At 40.4% G+C, this 17,914-nt stretch overlaps 1 protein-coding gene across 2 annotated transcripts; it reads left to right on the top strand.

The window, feature by feature from the left end:
- Window positions 1-321: 321 nt before the first annotated feature.
- On the top strand, window positions 322-17,443 carry st8sia5 (ST8 alpha-N-acetyl-neuraminide alpha-2,8-sialyltransferase 5). 2 transcript variants are annotated; one of them, XM_006796746.3, is made up of 9 exons: window positions 322-1,120; window positions 5,671-5,778; window positions 6,119-6,214; window positions 9,429-9,521; window positions 11,695-11,781; window positions 13,105-13,249; window positions 13,389-13,501; window positions 15,193-15,285; window positions 15,380-17,443. In XM_006796746.3, the coding sequence occupies exons 1-9, from the start codon at window positions 975-977 to the stop codon at window positions 15,840-15,842; spliced, it is 1,344 nt and encodes a 447-aa protein (XP_006796809.1). In that variant the 5' UTR covers window positions 322-974; the 3' UTR covers window positions 15,843-17,443. The 2 variants fall into 2 exon arrangements, with proteins under 2 accessions (XP_006796809.1, XP_006796810.1); XM_006796747.3 differs by lacking the exon at window positions 6,119-6,214 and having other exon boundaries at window positions 323-1,120.
- Window positions 17,444-17,914: the final 471 nt, after the last annotated feature.

The raw sequence follows: 17,914 nt of genomic DNA, 5'->3' as shown, positions 1-17,914 counted from the left end.
GTCAGTCAGAAATAGGAGAAGTCAGAAGGAGTCCTGCAGATACCGTCCAGTTACAGATCAGCTTGACATCGATGGTCTGGCTCTGCAGGACAGTCTTTACTCATAGTACTTCTACTACTACTTCTCTAGTTCTTACTCCATCTAGTGTCGTTTTTGTAATGGAAGATAATCTGGTCATTTCTTTAAGTTTGCCCGGGCTCGCAGTTTAGAGGTGGAATATGGTAAACTTGATATTGTTTTGTTTTGTTATCAGCTTTGCGAGGTCATGTGAAGTGGGCGGCTGTAGATGTCGTGTCTGCGCAGACGCATACTTGAACGGCAGACCGTGACCTTGGGTTTTGGCTGAGTATGGAGCATCTAAATGAATTACGGCGCGCCCCCGTCCGCCTGGCTGGGAAAAGGCGCATCCTCCTTCCTTTTTAGATTTCAGTCACGCACCTTTGCTCAGATTTGACAAGACGCACGAGGGATGTGTTTCGCTGTTATTCTCTCAGCTCCCCGATTTAAAGAAAAAGAGCGAGAATCGCGCTTGTAAGAATCGATGCCTTTGCTTTGTCTGACTTGAGATTTCTGGATTTAATCTGCACCCAGCGCGCATTTTACACAAATCTGCGCCGCTTGCACACGACGGAGAGACTGCGCCTCCTCGAAGCGGGTATAGGGCGATAACCGATAGGCACCGATAATATCCTCCGGGGCCGTTCGTGCTTTTCTACTCAGACATTAAAAACAAAAACAAAACATAAGAATCGCGTATTTTAAAACAAGGTCAGTAACAATTTGAGATCTCAAGCGCAGATCCCGGTACACATCACCTTCCTCCGGTGATGCTGTGGTCAGAGAACAGTAAAACAGACTAAAAGGGAAAACAATGTGATGGACAATGTCCACTCCAGCGGGTACGAGACACCTGCCATCCTGGTTCTGAATGCAGCGAAGAGAGACACCGAAACGGGTGTCACCGTCAGCCCTGGATGCTGCGCCGAAAAATGGGATACTCCGACCCATCGTCGGGTAAAGACTTGCTCGGCAGCAGATCTCTTTGTTTCATATTTATTTGCGCGTTTGGGCTCGTCACACTTTTGCAGCAGATTCTCTACGGGAAAAACTACATCAAGAGGTAAGTGCTGATATTTTTTTTTACCCCACTCCTTTCTTCTCTTCAGCCACGATTAGAAAGCAAATTAGAGCGCAGTCAGTTTCCAAGAGTGTAAGGATGACAGTGAGCGGTAAGAAGCATGCCTTTGTAGTCGTTGTTGATCATATCAGTGGCTTTTAAATGGAAAAGGTAAAAATGTGAGTGATGAGGTAAGAACATGCTCAGTAGAAATGAGAGTAGTCTGGATGGTCTACATGTCGGGACAAGCTTTAGTGGCTGCAAAGAACAATAGCAATTAACCATCCATGTTTTTCTTTCTCCCCAGTGGCATAGAAACAGTTTCCATTGGATTTCTTTTCCTTTTTGTTCCTTTTATTTTTGTTTTTTGATATTTTCAGAAAACGAGGCATCACATTCATACCATACACAGTGCTTCAGCTGTGCATGGTAATGTTTTCCCCTTCTTTTTCGTTTTTTCTTCAAAGACCTTTCTTTGATTTTCCGTTTCAGCCTTCTTGACTGGTCGTAGCCTACATCTGACAGAGGCATCAGATTTTCATAACACATATGAACGCTACTGGAGCTGATGATGGTGATGATGATGATGGTGATGATGATGATGACAGAAAGCAGCATGTTGAAGATGATGTGTATTTCTTTTTGGTCCCTATTAAATAATTCATTTTACCAGGCTGCACCCTAGTGCACATGCTGCCACTGCAGAGCCACGTTTCATGCCTCTGCATCAGTATTTAACCCCTTGACAGGGGCGTTCTTTAGTTGGACCCTGGTTTGTAGACCCACTGTAAGATTTATTTCCCAACTTTCAGGTCACTTTCTTTTATACTCTGTGCTTAAAATCCCCGTGAGACGAGCAGATGTTGAGAAGCTGGGATGTTTGAGCTTCAGGTGCTTCAAAAAGAAACATAAAACTTTACCCCCCTCTCACCACCACCTCCAGATACTTTACCGACAGGACATATATGCTTGCTAAAGCAAACATATATGTGCTGCAATCTGAAAGTCCCCCTCCCTCCCTCCCAAAAAACACACACGCACACAACTAATCCCTCCCTTGCCACCCTGCCGGGCTGGTCTGATAATACTCGGCATGGATTCATGGCATCCTGACTTCTTCAGTGAGATGCATGAATTCAGACGCGAAGCACACACACTTTGTTTCGCCCCTGCGCCTTTTTTTGCTTTCCTCCTAGAGCTCAGCCTAGGAGAGAAGGGGAACAAGCCACACAACAGAAACCAGTTGGCTCAGCGGCAGCCATTTTGCTACAGTCTGTCTGCACACACCTCAGTGGGAGCAAGGGAAAGAGGAAGGGGACTGTGAGACACCCAAGGAGTGTGATAAAAGGAATGTGTTTTCATGCATGCATGTGTGTGTGTGTGTGTGTGTGTGTGTGTGTGTGTGTGTGTGAAACAGAGAGAGAGAGAGAAGGCGTCATCTTATGATATCTACCCATGCATAAACAATCAAAAGTCATCCACATGGATTCGGCCACACCCAGCCTCTTCCCTCCTCCAAACCTTGGCCGGAGAACACATTGGCAGGATGCTTGCTGTGCACTTCTTTGCTTCAGTGCTTCACAGAAAAAAACAAAACATAAAAACAGATTGGTAATTACGTGAGGCATGTAGGCTGGCTAGGGTGGTTGCAGAGGAGACATTTGGGTGCTGGCAAACTGAATGATGGCTTATGGAGTAACAGTTTAGATGTATCATCACTCTTACATCAACTCACTCTGTGTATACGTCAGTGTTATAGGGGCTCTCGGTTCAATGCATGAGGATACCCATTAAAGTCAAACAGTACGACGTGAAATCTGTCTGTGAATCTGACCGTTCAGTTTGAAAGGAGGCACCTTAGAGAGACACATAAATCCGCTCCCTGTCTGCCATCCTGGTGCCATCCAAAGGGGTGAAGTGGAGAGTGTAGGCTTATAAAGTGGCAGCCCGAGATCGTGGAGGGACACCGCTGACACACTTCTGAGAACGAAGACATTAACTTTCAACTCCGCTTGACTTGAGGAGGGCGATCTAAAAATACTCTTGGATAGAGAGAATAGCACCCCGGGCTGCAGGGAGGAAGGGATTAAGAAAGGCACAGATGATGAGTGGCGGTGTAAATGCAACTAATTATGATAGTCATTATCAGTGAGTCTATTACTGCTTCAATTAATCATTTCACAAAATTACTGGCTGCCCCGTGGAGTCATGCACACACGGCTGTTTATTAAATCTTCCGGTTGCATTATGTAAGTGAGCTGTATCTCCCTGATTTTGAGCCTTTTCTCTTTGTGCGTGTGGTTTTTTTGTTGGGGTTTTTTTGTGCTGTTGACACAGCTGTAACTGAGCATTGATGTTAGCACATGGTAAGTAAGAGCACAAGCAGAGGAGAGGCTCAGCTACAGCCCAGTTTTCAGTTTTGGTCTGAACAACAGACGAGGTCGTCTTAGAGAAACACACAACAGTGAAAAAGCATCCAGATCGATGTGCTGATGGAGTCAGAGCACATTAGTGCTACAGGGCAACTTAGTGATTGTTGCTTGTCTACAAATGCTTGCATTAGCATCTCATGTGGACTTATAGATGGGCTCCTAAGGCCTGATCCTGATCCTAAGCTGATCTGTGAGTCAGAAGTAATCTAATGTAGCTACATTTGTATGGAGCTTTTCTAGTCTTACCAGCCTGTCAAAGCACTCAAGTAATCACTTTTGGAGTTTGAATTTTTGCTACAACACTGAAGTATGTCAGATTAAACTCAAGCCTGCAGTAGGCTTGTTGTTTTGACTATGACTAATTCAATTCTATTTATATCACAACAGCAGTAGCCCCATACTGTAAGACAGAGACCCTACAACAATACAGAGAAAACCTCAACAATCAAACAGACGACTTTGAGCAAGCCCTTGGTGACAGTGGGAAGAAAAAGCTCCCTCTTAACAGAAAAAAACCTCAGGCAGAACCTGGTTTAGGGAAGGCTGGTGGTGATGGGAGGAAGACAGGACAAAAAACACACTGTGGAAGAGAGGTTTATGGGTTTAAGGTGTAGGTTAGATAACCTAATGAACCAAGCGGTACCGCTTTGAATAGTGTTGATTAGCTTTTGTCCTGTCTGAGGCACAAGAAGAGGGACAGAAGCCTCTAGACTTTTAGCGTTCGATTCTGCAGCCGCTGCCATGGAGATGTTGAAGTGGCACTCAGAGCAGCTAAGCGCGCCTGCGGATTGGTATTGATGCGAGCCCCTGATGATAAATGCTCCATCACATAATGCATCCAGAAATGCTCTTTGGGTTCAATCTCCTCCTGCTGAAATTAGCACGACACCTACAAAGCACTCCTAGAAATGAGTCACGCATGAGTACTTGCATAATAGTCAGCATAACAGGAGAAGTTGTACTCCTCTGGATATTTGGATGTATGGAATGTGATTAGCGTCGTCACAAGTGGAGATATATTAATATGTTGAGAAAATCAAAGAAAATCAAATTTTAAGTAAAAAAAACAACATGTGAAAAGCACAAAAGTTTTCAAATCACTGGACATTTTTCCCCACAAAACTAAGGACTATACTTTAACGTGCTGACATTTCCCTTCATAAAGATCACATTTACCATTTAATCCTGGTGCCAGAAACCCTTCTAATGCACAAACACTGAGCTGAAAATAGCTTTCAACACATTTTCCTCCTGTCTAAGTAACATCTGCTGCATGTGCAGCAAAGGAGGAGGATGGATTTATTGAGAACAACAAAACAATACTGCCATTTTCAGATTTGATTGACAGCTAAAAATAGCTGCATTCCTCCATTTTCTCCCTCAAAGAAATCCTGGCTCTCGCTCCTGTAGAATGAGATTTTTTATTCTGGGCACAGTTATAACATCCTATAAAGCACATGCACCAAATGACCTCCTCTGATAAATGTACTGTGATGGCATCCAGCTGAAGTTAACATAGCGAGACCAAAGGTCAGGTTAAGCTTCTGCAAGCCATTGCATCTTTTTATTAAGTACAGTATTGATGTATTAGTCTTTAGCTCTAAATTGAGATACCTCACCTGGGTTAGGTTCTTCTCACTCACTGAATACTATTAGATCTGGTGGCTTAAACCAATCTTCCCTTTGTTTCTCAGTAATATCTGGATGAAAAGATGGTCTAGATTGGCAGCTTAATACTGGCAAATCTGCTGGCCGGTTGGAACTGATTATCGCTCGTCTCTTAAATCACTCACTTCAGTATATTGATTTACAAGTCTAACGCTCGCGCAAGCAAGTATTGCACAGTGTGAATGTTTGAATCACACTCAGATTAGTGGCATCAGCCCAGCATAAATGTATCATTCAGATCACGGTGTCACTGTAACCCTGCTTGGTGTCATATACTGTCTTTCTTTAGCCAAAAAGCTGGTCCCCTCTTCCTCTGTATGTGCATGTGTGAGTGTGCAAAGGTACAACGTTTTCTGGGTTTTGTGACTGAACATATGCGATTGGGAGTATGTGTTTGACATTTGCACAATGGGGAAAATAAATCCCAAATAAACTGACTGATTTTCTTACTAGTGCGCAACAGTTTAGCCGACTCAAAGGGGACGAGACAGGAAATTGGACCGGTCCCGTTAATTTCTCCGATGACGGATCTCTGAAGCCTGCCAGAAATGGAAGGAAAAGGTACCTTTCCAGCGCCACTGACTGCACAACACCTCTGACAAAAGAGAGTGTGTGTGAGAGAGAGAGCGAGAGAGACTGAAAGGCAGAGTGAACGAGAGATCACAAGTTTCAAATCCACCCTCTCTAGTGACGACCCAGCCCTGCATGCGTGGACTGGGCCGCTGATACCCCATGACTCCCCTCAGATGCTGTAGAAAGGGCTCAAGCCGAGGGAAATTTGCACTTTTTTTCTCTACTTGTTATTGACATCTGCAGGTTTAGGAAGCTAGCAGGGGGTTGCTGATGTCACAGGGCTACATCACACGTTTAACTCTAACTTAACCTGTCTGCATGTTGACAGATGTTTCCGTCAGAATTTTCAGCCAGATTCACAGATCTCCGTAATAGTCACACCCTGCCTAGCTGATATTAAGAAGAAAAAAAAACGCCCTCAAAGGTAGGCCAGTTTGAAGGCATTTTTAGCATTTTCACAGAAACCCAAGAATATCTCTCTCTTTTTTTTTCATTAGTTTAAAAGGGATAAACTCTCATATTTTTTTCAGTGGTGGTTGCACTTCAGATTTGCTCTTGCATGTTGTCTGATCCCGTCCACCTCGACCACTCCCAAATCCCTAAATCCCACCCCCTTTCCCCACCCCCTTTCAGAAGCTGGTTGAACCACGGTCTCCTGTTGATGTACTGGCTTCTCCTTGTATCTCTGTGTCGCATCCAGCACCCATTTCAAAATGCCTTGTCAACCTATGTCTCATACTGTTCTGCACAGCTCTGTGTGTATACCATATGCATAGTGTGGACACTCTTCTCCGCTCCTCCTATCTCCCCTTCTCACATCTGCATTGTCTCTCTCTGCGACCTGGATTTAACCCCTTTTCCCCACTGTACTCTCTTTGTTACAAGAAGACAGGAACGTGCCCGATTTTTTTCCCTCCCCGTCTCCCACACCCCACAAAATTGTGCTAAAATGCTCATCTTGGATTGGTTTTTTCAATCAGCAATTGCGCAGTCAATCTAAGAAGCCATAAGCGACAAAATTCACCTCATGGAGTAAATTGTTGTCTTGATTTCAGACCTGAACAGAGAACACTTGCAAAGGTTTTATCATCTTAGCTAAAACAAGAATGAACAGCCTCTATTCAGCGTGTCAAATATATTCTATGAGACCACCGCTCCTCTCTGTATAACCTCAGAAATACACTGCATCATCAGGTGGATGTAGACAACCAGTTTCATCGTTCCTTATTTGTACAATCTTATCCCAGCATCTTGTTCCTTTAATGCATCTCTCCATTGTATTGCTTGTTGCATCCTTTTATAATCTTTTTTTTCTTACTTTGTTAACTCACCTCATTTACCTCACAGCCACAAGTAATATGCAGCAGTTTTATTCATCTTTCAAAACAGAATGCTCCATTTAATGTGCGACAGATACCAACATTCATTCTAACAAAGACACATTGCAGGTTGCCCCAATTCACATCATGTCCCCAACCAAGCATTATCAAAAACACTGTTAGCATTGCAAGAGCCCTCTAAAATTCTGATGTAGTTCTCCAGTATATAAATTCTTTCAGTTTAACAATAAGATGTAAAGAAAAGTAAAGTCTCTACCACAAGATATACAACAGATCAATATGTCCTTTGGGTTAAACAAGCCAACAAAAAACATTTAGGTGAATGAAGCCAGAAAGAGATGGATGAGTTCTGTGGCTCACTGCCGAACCTTAACAGGAAGATTTTGGATCAGGATAAAGATAGCAATCTCATGAGGGTAAGACAGTTTACAAATGCATCATATTGATGGTGTAAGAACATGTGAGTATAGAGGAAAAAAACCGCAAATGTGAAAAAAACCCATCTAAATACCCACTAAAGCAAGACTGTGGCCTACAGTGCTAATGGCAGAATAACTTTATATAGTGCTGAATTTTTATTGAGTCCATGCATGTTACATGTACTGTCAAAGAAGCGCACGTGGAAAACCCATGACAGATTTCAGTCGCACATGTATTTACAGTTAGCTAGGGTTAATGTTAGCAGGCATCTGTAGGAATTGAAGGCATCGCAGCAGAAATATAGAAAATGGTGCTGTGGTAATAGGATAAGCATGAGGGAAAATATATGTGTTTCCTTATTTTTTTTCCCTCAGAACCTAAATCATGTAACATGTTCAGTTCAATTTACATCCCTGGCTTCTAAACATGTGCAGTGTGAAAGATGGATGTAGCTTCTGGGTCTGAAGGTGAGGCCACCATGGCTTGCATTCTTTTGAATGGTCAGCAGGGGGTGAAGTCCCTTACTCTTTGAACAGTCGGAGCCTGCTCACCACACCTGGTTTTTAAAGCACCAGGATGACCACATGAAAACGTTCAACTTAATAACTCCTGTGATGGTGGCTACGTGCATCTTTGATACTGTCTGTGCTTCTAACCCTAGGATGAAACCAAACATCTCCATAACGGAGTCTCTTTGCTTCACAGATGTACGTCCAAACTATTTCAACAAAGCATTATATTAATTAGTGATATTTAAAAATCCCTTTCGACTACCCAACAAAACATAATACTAGCAGGCTCCTATTCCTCCATACTAACCACGCCCCCCGACACACACATATTTTATCCTGACCGCTTTCTGATCACGTTTAAACAAAAGGCTGGAAGAAACGAGGCATCAGTACACAGAAATACGACAGCCGACTTTAAATTTCCCAGCCAGCATGGCTCTTTTTCCAGCGTTCTCCACACGACCATTTTGTGAAACCAACCAAAAGCACACCACACATTAAAGACATTATTTTTGTATACTTTTTGGTTAATGTTGCCATTCCAGTGTAATGATTGTTTCACATGTGTCTAAAAGAAGCTCTTCCAATTCTTTAGTCCTTATTAAAAAAGATAAAATTCCTCCCAAACTCTTTGTTTGTTATTACCTCTTTGTTATGGTTACTTGTTTGCATGACTACTGTTGTATGTGTTCATGTTTACAGTGTGACAAAATTGTAATAAATCAGTCAAACTGTCACGTTACTCCAGCCAGCACAGCTGATATACTTACTCCTCACACAAAAGCACCGACACGGCCACGCTCATAACCACCAGATGCTACACCGCTAAACCGTCTAATCCACCATTTTAGCAAGCCAAGCACTGGAATCAGCCCTATTTCCTTGTCTGTTTCCCTCCTAATTCAACATATGAACATACAGTGTATGCACACATTTTAGCCACAGAGTACCAATGGTACACCATGCAAGTTCTCATCATAGCCAGTGAACTATATAAAAATATGAGAGGTGCTACATTTCTTCACTTAGTGTATGACATTGGTTTAGACTAAGATGTAACAGAATCTGGTGCAAGTGTCCAGTAGACATGTTACTATCTTGTTTGTGACGCCTAAAATCAGTGACATCATTTCTGTCATTTGTCATTCCACAATGCTCTACTGATATTCTAGTATTTCATAAAGTCAAACCATAGACATTTTATATTAAAAATGAAATATTTTTTCTTATTGTGACCTTTAAACACACTGTTTTACATATATACATATATTATTTAAGCATAGTGTATTTTATCTCTTCTGTTTATTGTTAAATTCTCTTATGTTGAATAGATGTAAGCAGAGGATGACTCTTTTTATCCCTCCAGGTATCTGGAAAACTATGATGGCTCCTTTGACTACAACTCTACTGCATGCAGGGAGCTCAGACAGGAGATTATAGACGTCAAAGTGCTGACAATGTGAGTGTCCGATTATGTTACATCTAACAAGGTAAAAAAATCTCCAAGGTAATCCTGCGTGTTTATCATGTATGAAAGTATTCATGTGTCAGGAGTAGGGTTTACAGTGTCAGTGAAGATAAATCGACTAGCATTTTCAAAACAATGTCTGCTTCTGGATGACAACTATATGAATCCAAGTCAAAGCAGGAGTTCTAAACTCTTTTGTAGATTAACTGAACTCAAAGAAGCAATAATTTTAACTAAATGCAACAGAAATATATAAAATGAAAAGTTTATTTATTCAAGTAATTAATAATTAAATTACACTGTACCAGTTTAGCCAAATTACATGTGAGATTTACATGTAATCAGATTACTTAAAGTCAGCATTTTAGGTGTAAATATTTTTCAAACTTGATGATGAGATGTCTATCATCCCTGACTGCTCCACCAAGAGTATTGGCAAGATATTGATGATGACAAATGGTCATCTTGTGGCTCCCAAATTGTGCTCATGGTGAAGGTAGTATTGGTAGTTTTACAGGCATTTTCAAGAATTGCTCATCCTTCTAAAGTATTGGTCAGGTTTTAGTGAAGTTGTCCTCCTTGACAACCTTGACACATCTCAGCAGATTTAAATTCTCATTAGTTTACAGTCATTATAGCCAACTAATGACTGCAGAACTTTTCATCTGTATGTCACACATTGCAATATCATGTGAAGTGTGATGAATGCAAGCTAAATGTGTCAACAACATTCTGATTATTTATTTGTAAGGCGAGGCTTTGTTAGCAAAAATGGGCTAAATCTATTCTAGCATGCTAACATTCTCAATGCTACAACTTAATACTGCACAACGCACAAAATAAATCTGAAAAGGATAGTATTTGAAGATACTTGAACATGATTCCATTAAAGATGGATGAGAGCTCTGTTATGTTAACTAGCTGTCTTTGAAGCTCTGTTTTGGAAGCCCCTGTGTTAGCATTTTGACTTCTGACATGTTGGTTTTTTAACGCTAGAAGTGGCTATTTTAAGATGAGAAGGTGGTGTGTTATCAGCTAACATTAGCAGGCTTAATTTGCAAAGTCTCCCTATATACAGGGTGTTTTAGTGCGGAGTGTAGAAAGCAATACTTGCTTATTTTGGCCAAACTAGCACTAGCACCATGAAACATGGTGAAGAGGCCCACCAATAGAAGACCAATATTATTTGTTTTCTTGCTGTTGGGCAGCAGTTTTTGACACTGTGTGCCAACATTTTTGGCGTGATGAAAGATTTCAAGGCAACCCAATGAATTTTGTCAACCATCCAGTGGTGCGAAATAAAACAGGATCATAAAAGTTCACCGTAATAGTTATTGAGTTATTAAAGGTCAACCAGCTAAGTAAACAACACTTTCAGGTCTGGAGTCATGCCATAATGTGACCAAAAAGACAAACAAAAATAAGTACATGTTTCAGTAAGTACACACAGTGTCAATACATTTGACACATTTGCTAGCGCAGATTATTTTATGTTATTACTTCAGGCAATTCTAGACCATTTGAGCAGTTTCATTACTCAATAACATCCATTTTGTTGCCAACACTATTGAGCCAAGTTGTTGCTCTCCTTATTTTCTTATCACTACAGGACACTATAAATAACATGCTTACAACATACAGTAGATCAATGGCCAGATTCATTCAATGAGCCACTTGCTCCAAAGGCAATCTGAGCAGCATCTTTCCTCTTGTGTGAATATGAACAATGTCCAGTGACCTTTTCCATGTGGCCCTCAGGCTGGCAGCTTAATTATCAAAATCATACTGAGTGCTCAATGAAAGCCCTAGAACGACTCTGGCTGCGGCAGGGAACAGCTGTTGTCACTCTGGCAGGCAGCAAAATGAACGCACAAGCCTGACTCCCAGAGCAAATCACGCCGCCCCAATCATCTCCAAGGAAATGTCAGTTCAAGGACATCTATTTACAGATGTGCTTTCTGTTAATGAGTCGAGATCCAGGGTGATCAGTAAAGTTGCAGTAATTTTTTTGGGCCTCTGGTTTATCTTTTTGAAACATTTAAGGCGTTTCTTCAATTTGTTGCCTCTGCAGAAATAATGGTTAATTGGAAAAACCATGTCAGTCGGAATAAAGTCGTCTTTCCTCATCCCACAAGTCTCTCGATCCTGTCCGTCTCTCTACCAGGGTGAAAACGTCAGATCTCTTTGAAAGATGGCGAAACCTGCAGGTGTGTAGGTGGGAGCAGAACAAGGAGGAGGCCAGCAACTTTAAGTAAGTGTTTTTCATTCTGAGCAGAGGAATTATGTATGTAAATGTCTGCATTTATCGAAAAGGTCTTTTTTCTAAAGACTGTGTTTTTTGTGAAGTGCACTGGTTACCTTTTGAATAGTTTAAAAGAAACATACTTAATATTATTATCTATTATCACCTTGACGTTTATTGGTTTGGAAGTCCTCTACAGAAAATTAATGATTACTTCTGCTGATAAAATGTAGTTAAAATAGAGTAAACTTTACAAGCCAAATATGTACAAATAGTACAGGATATGGAGAATACCAACCCCAAATTTTATAGAACAATATTTCGATGAACTGACTGTTGGGGAATCATAAATAGCCAAGTAGAATAAGATGAAGGATTAGTATACTGGATAAAATACTGTATATTCTTACATGGAAAAGAAAAAAGCAAACATGTTCAGGATCTTACCATATACACTCAATGGGAACGTTTTTGGTTACACCCTGCTAATACTGGGCTGGACTCCTTTTTGTCTTCAGAAATAATTTAACTCTTGGTGTCACAGCTTCAACAAGGTGCTGGAAACATTCAGAAATGTTGGTCCCAATTGACATGATAGCATCACACAGTTGCTATAGATTTTTAGCTGCACATCCATGATCTCAATCTCCATCACGTCCTTGGAGAGCCCATGTGAACTTTAGCATCAGTTTCTGTAGCGCATCTGCTTCAAGCTTTGATATGTTGTGTATTCAGAGATGCTTTTCTGTATACTTTGTATGTAATCAATGGTTATTTGGGTTTCTGATGTCTTCCTGTCACCTCAAAACAGCTTGGTCATTTTTCTTTGACCTCTGGCAACACCAAAACATTTTTGCCCAGAGAACTGCCACTCACTAGATATTTTATCCTTGAGATAGTTGTGTGGGAAATCCTTAGCTCCTGAAATACTCAAAAATACCAGCCTGTATGGAAACAACCATTCAAAGTAATTCACCACCTAGTAGGTTGTCTTGACCAGCTCTACATGCCAAAAGGCATTGAATTGCTGGATGACATTTGCATTAACAAGCAAGTGTATCTAACAATGTGACCAGTGATCTATAAAACTATCATCTTTGGGTTCTGGGCTCTTTAAAAAATGTGCAAACTCATTAATCAAAGGTATGTTTTAAGAAGATATCAAGAGCTGAAGTAACATTTTATTTAAAAAGACATTGTTAATTTGTAATTACCATCTTTTGATAAACAACCCAAAGCAATTAGGATGTAAAGGTTGAAATAATTTTGGTTTTGATCTTACCGTGCATCTTCTAAAGCTAAGTTTTACTTTTCTTTGGTGTCGTCCTGAAGGATGTCTCTGTCGCGCTGCTGTAATGCTCCTAACTTTCTGTTCACAACCAAGAGGAACACTCCTGCAGGGACCAAGCTGAGGTATGAGGTGGACACCAGTGGTATTCTTCCCATTACTACTGAGATCTTCAAGATGTTACCAGATGTAAGTTCACCACCTCTTTATGAGTGTTTGCTATTTTCTACTGTATCTGTGGGCATTTCCAAACCTGCTGATCGGATATGTTTTATTTCAAAAGTTCTTGTGTTGTGTTCATTTGACATTACCACCTCATGTCTTTCAGGATATGCCGTATTCCAAGTCACAGTTCAAGAAATGTGCTGTCATTGGAAATGGTGGTATCATCAAGAACAGCAAATGTGGAAAGGAAATTGACTCAGCAGATTTTGTTTTTAGGTATTCACGATGCAATCTTTTAGTATTTGATATGCGAGAGTTGTACAGTGTTACCTGGAATTCTGTTCTGATTTAATATTCTTGATCTTTATATTAATTTTGAGGAATACATACAAATTGTCATTGAACTATTGATGGTTAATTGAGAATGAATAATAAAAAATAATAATGAATGAATATTAAATATTAAAACTTTAACTTGGGAAAAATTACATGACAAGAAGTCATCAAATAATAAACTAGCACTAAATTCTGAAATCTATACACTGAACGGCCACAACATCAAAACCACTGAAGTGTATTACTTGGATCGTTGTAGAATCCAAGTTTCTGCTAGTAAATCCTTGGTTCTACCATTCACAAAAATGGAACTTTGTAACTTTGACATTTAACTTCCAACCAAGTATCGTTGGCTTCCCAAAAGCCCATGGTATTGACAGAGCCTTCAAACACCTTAAATCCCAATTTGATTGAGTGTCTGGGGATTCAGCATGACAAGCTGCCAATGTTGCAGATCCACATTGTTAATGTCCTGAAGGATCAGAGTTTTTTTTAGCAAAATGAATATGAAGTGGTTTAACGTTGTTGCTGATCAGTGTAGTCCCATAGACCTCGCTTCACCAAGAGAAATTCAAATGTTAAAATTCCTGTTTATTCCAGTTACAGTGGTGGAAATAATTATTGATCCCCTGCTGAATATGTGAGTTTGCTCACTTACAAACAAATGAACACTTTCTAATTTTTATGGTAGTTTCATTTTGATAAAGATAAAGAAAAAAAACATTACATAAAAGTTAGAAATTGAGTTTCATGTCATTGAGTGAGAAAAGTATCTCGATACGTTTCTTGTAGCTGGTCAGTTTTCACACATCTCAGGAGGGATTTTAGTCCACTCGTCTTTATAGAAACTCTCTAAATCCTTTAGATTTCTTGACTGCTGTTTGGCAACTCGCAGCTTCAGCTCCCTCCATATATTTTCTCGGACTAAGTTCTGGAGACTGGCTGGGCCACTCCATGGCCTTAATGTGCTTCTTCTTTCCCCGCTCCTTTTCCCTAGTGGTTTGTTTTGGGTCATTGTCACGCGGAAAGACCCATGACCCATTTTCAGTCTTCTGAAAGGTTCTCATCACTTTATGATTTTATTTTTTTTTTCTTTTCTTAATAATTTTCTTTTCTTAATAATTGCACCAGCAGTTGTCACCTTCTCACTAAGCTTCTTGCTGATGGTTTCGTAGCACATTCCTGACTTGTACATGTCTACAATCTAGTCTCTGACGTCCTCTGACGAATCGTTGTTCTTGCCCATGGTGGCAGACAGGTTTGAATAATAGAAACAGATTGTGTAGAAACGGCTTTATGCACATAACAAACTGAGATCAGGAGGATCACTAATAGTGGGAGTCACAATTCTGGCTGGGTGGTAGGGGATCAATACAGATTTCACTTAATGACCTGCAAATCAGTTTATGCCTTTTGTGTAATGTGTTTTCTTCTGGATTTTTGGTTGGTTAGCCAATTTATGTAATTTATTGTAAAAAGAAAAATACCCCAACAACTTCTTATTAAAACTATTATATGACTAGTTGTGCAGCTCTTCAGGTTGTCTCCTCAGCATGCCTCTTTTTAAACATATCAAGTCAAATCTAAATGATTATTAAACTCTAGTGAAACGTTATTTTCCTTTTTTGCAGATGCAACATACCGCCCATTAATGACAAATATTCAGCAGATGTTGGGACTAAAACAGATCTGGTGACAATAAACCCGAGCATTATAACTGAGAGGTACTGTAAATATGGGTCTGAGAAAGAACACCTCTTTAGCTCAGCTTCTGCCACTGATCTTTTCCTTTTATCACACGAATCACTTTCTCTGCAGATTTCAGAAGCTGGAGAAATGGCGGAGGCCGTTTTATGACGTCCTTCAGAATTACGAAAACTCCTCAGTGGTGCTACCGGCGTTCTACAACACCCGCAACACCGACGTGTCATTCAGAGTTAAGTATATGCTGGATGATTTTGACTCCCAGAGAGGTGTGTTCTTCTTCCACCCGCAGTATCTGCTTAACGTGCAGCGCTTCTGGGCGGTGCAGGGCGTCCGCGCCAAACGGCTCAGCAGCGGCCTGATGCTAGTCACCGCCGCATTAGAGATGTGCGAAGAGGTCCACCTCTACGGTTTCTGGGCGTTTCCTATGAACCCCTCTGGCATCTTCATCACACACCACTACTATGACAACGTCAAACCACGGCCGGGCTTTCACGCAATGCCTCATGAAATTTTCAACTTCATTCACATGCATACACGTGGGATCATCAACGTACACACAGGGCCATGCGCATGATCCCTCACTCTAATTAGTAATTTGCTTTAATGCAACGGCTCAAGATTTTACCTTTTAATTTGTGTTTAGGCCAGTTTTCATCACGGCAATCTCAGTTCAGGCAACTATTTTGACCCCAGTTCAAACAGAGTTGGCCTTGGGACACTCTCATCTACATGTTGAAGATTTCTCTTCTGCCAGCATCTTTCAAGTTTTTCACTTCAGTAAAATCACCATGGTTATCTCCGACTGTCAGACCATTGGATGCTTGTTTTTAATGTGAACAAAGTGGTCTTCATAGTGATGTTGTTTCTGTGGAGTTTTCTAGTGGCTCGGCTGTACAGAGGTGTTGTTTTTCTACTTGGTCACACAGATATTTAAGCCTGTCTTCTTCTCTCTTTTTCTCAGACACTCTGTGGGTGTGGCAGCTTTTAATGTTTGTGTAAAAAAAACAACAAAAAAACAAAGTCTGAACCTTAATATTCAGCTAATATTTTAAAAAATATGAAAAGAAAATCAAACTGTAAAATTCAGTTGTCTACTTTTGTAATCTATTTCCTATTCACCATATTCCCTCGGTGAATATTTTAAAAACACTCTTGAAACGGCCTGTTTTCCACGGCCTTCTTTCTCCCATTTCCAAATATTTCTCATCATTTCTGGTGGAAAAGAGGCAAGATTTTCTTTTTGTTTTTTGGGGGAGGAGTGGGGTGTCATAGATTAGGGTGAAAGCTAGAAAAATATTTTGCAATACACCAACTCCACAGAACTTTTGGCTTTCCAGTTTTTAAAGCAACCCAGCCTATCGCTGTCTTTCATGTCTTAAGCCTTATTGCCTTATGAGGTATGGAATCCCTCTGTATGATGTGCAGACAAAGTTTTTAGTTTGCCTCTTTTCATCCAAGCACAACCCTAACACGCTAAGGTAAAGCAATTCATGTGTAGTTCATGGCTTGTATTCTACTGGAGTCCCTCCCTGTAAACTCCACTCATAACCACGTAGTGCTCTGCATGACTTTACTCTATACTTGGCTTTGTGTGTGCCTGCTTCAGCGATCACTGATATAGCCTATGTTTACACTTAAGCCTCAACTGAAGCTCACAGTGCTTTTGGAGATGTACACAAGACTCTTGCTTGGAGAAAGATTGATGGATATGTTAAAGTGGCTGAGATGATGTGGTATCATTTTCACTTATGACCCCCAAAAATGTATTATGCTACTGTGGTACACTGGAAAGTCATAAAAGGTTTTGCTATTTGTTTTGTTGTATGCAACAAATTATTTCACTTGTAAGACTGTAACTTTACTTTTCAGTCACTCCTCTGTTCATGCTCAGCTGTGCACTTGTCCATTATTTCTTTGAATGCATTACAAATAAGATTTAAAAAAAAAAAGCTGTTTCCTTCATGTCTTTATACAGACTCTTTGTGTGTTTATGCAGCACCAAAAAGTTTCGAGCTAAATTGCTCTACAGTCACAGTTAATGAGCAAGAGTGGAAATAGAGGGGATCTGGTCTGTGTAAAGAATGGAGGTAATATCTAACACAGTGCTTCTTAAATGACTCTGGATCATTCTTTATACTGCTACTGTGCTTGTAAATAAACTTGTCTGAATTTTCACTTGTATGTTCATTATTTTGTGTTGGGATGAGAGCGTGAATGAATGCACTGCTGTGTGAAGTGAAACCAAAATGTGACCACACATGAAAAAAAACATGCATTAAAACTCTGCATTAAAAAAAGTGTAAAACAATAAACTAGTAAAACCACAGCCTCAATGTGCACTCCACAGCTATCCTAAAAAGTTGATTCTGTTCAAGAACAGGCAAAAAAAGGCTAGCTAAAACAAATACATGTCCTCAACTCACAGGTATAAGTAGCCGAGTGGTGCATTTTTCAAAAAATTATTGCACACCTGTGAAACTGAAATTTTAGGGCAGCTGAGCTAAATGTGAATTAGAAAAAAGTTTGAAATTTTGGCAGGCGAGAGAAAAACGATAACTCCTGGGGAGGAAAAGTGCAGTGAAGCAATCCAATGAGGTTTGACTCTTTGCTGTCAGCCAATCTTTGGGTAATCTGATGTTGAAAGAC

Source organism: Neolamprologus brichardi, chromosome 7, assembly GCF_056152115.1.
Source record: "Neolamprologus brichardi isolate AB-2024 chromosome 7, ASM5615211v1, whole genome shotgun sequence".
NCBI classification, from domain to species: domain Eukaryota; kingdom Metazoa; phylum Chordata; class Actinopteri; order Cichliformes; family Cichlidae; genus Neolamprologus; species Neolamprologus brichardi.
The sequence above is the reverse complement of the archived record's forward strand: the minus strand, read 5'-3'. Positions and strand labels throughout refer to the sequence as shown.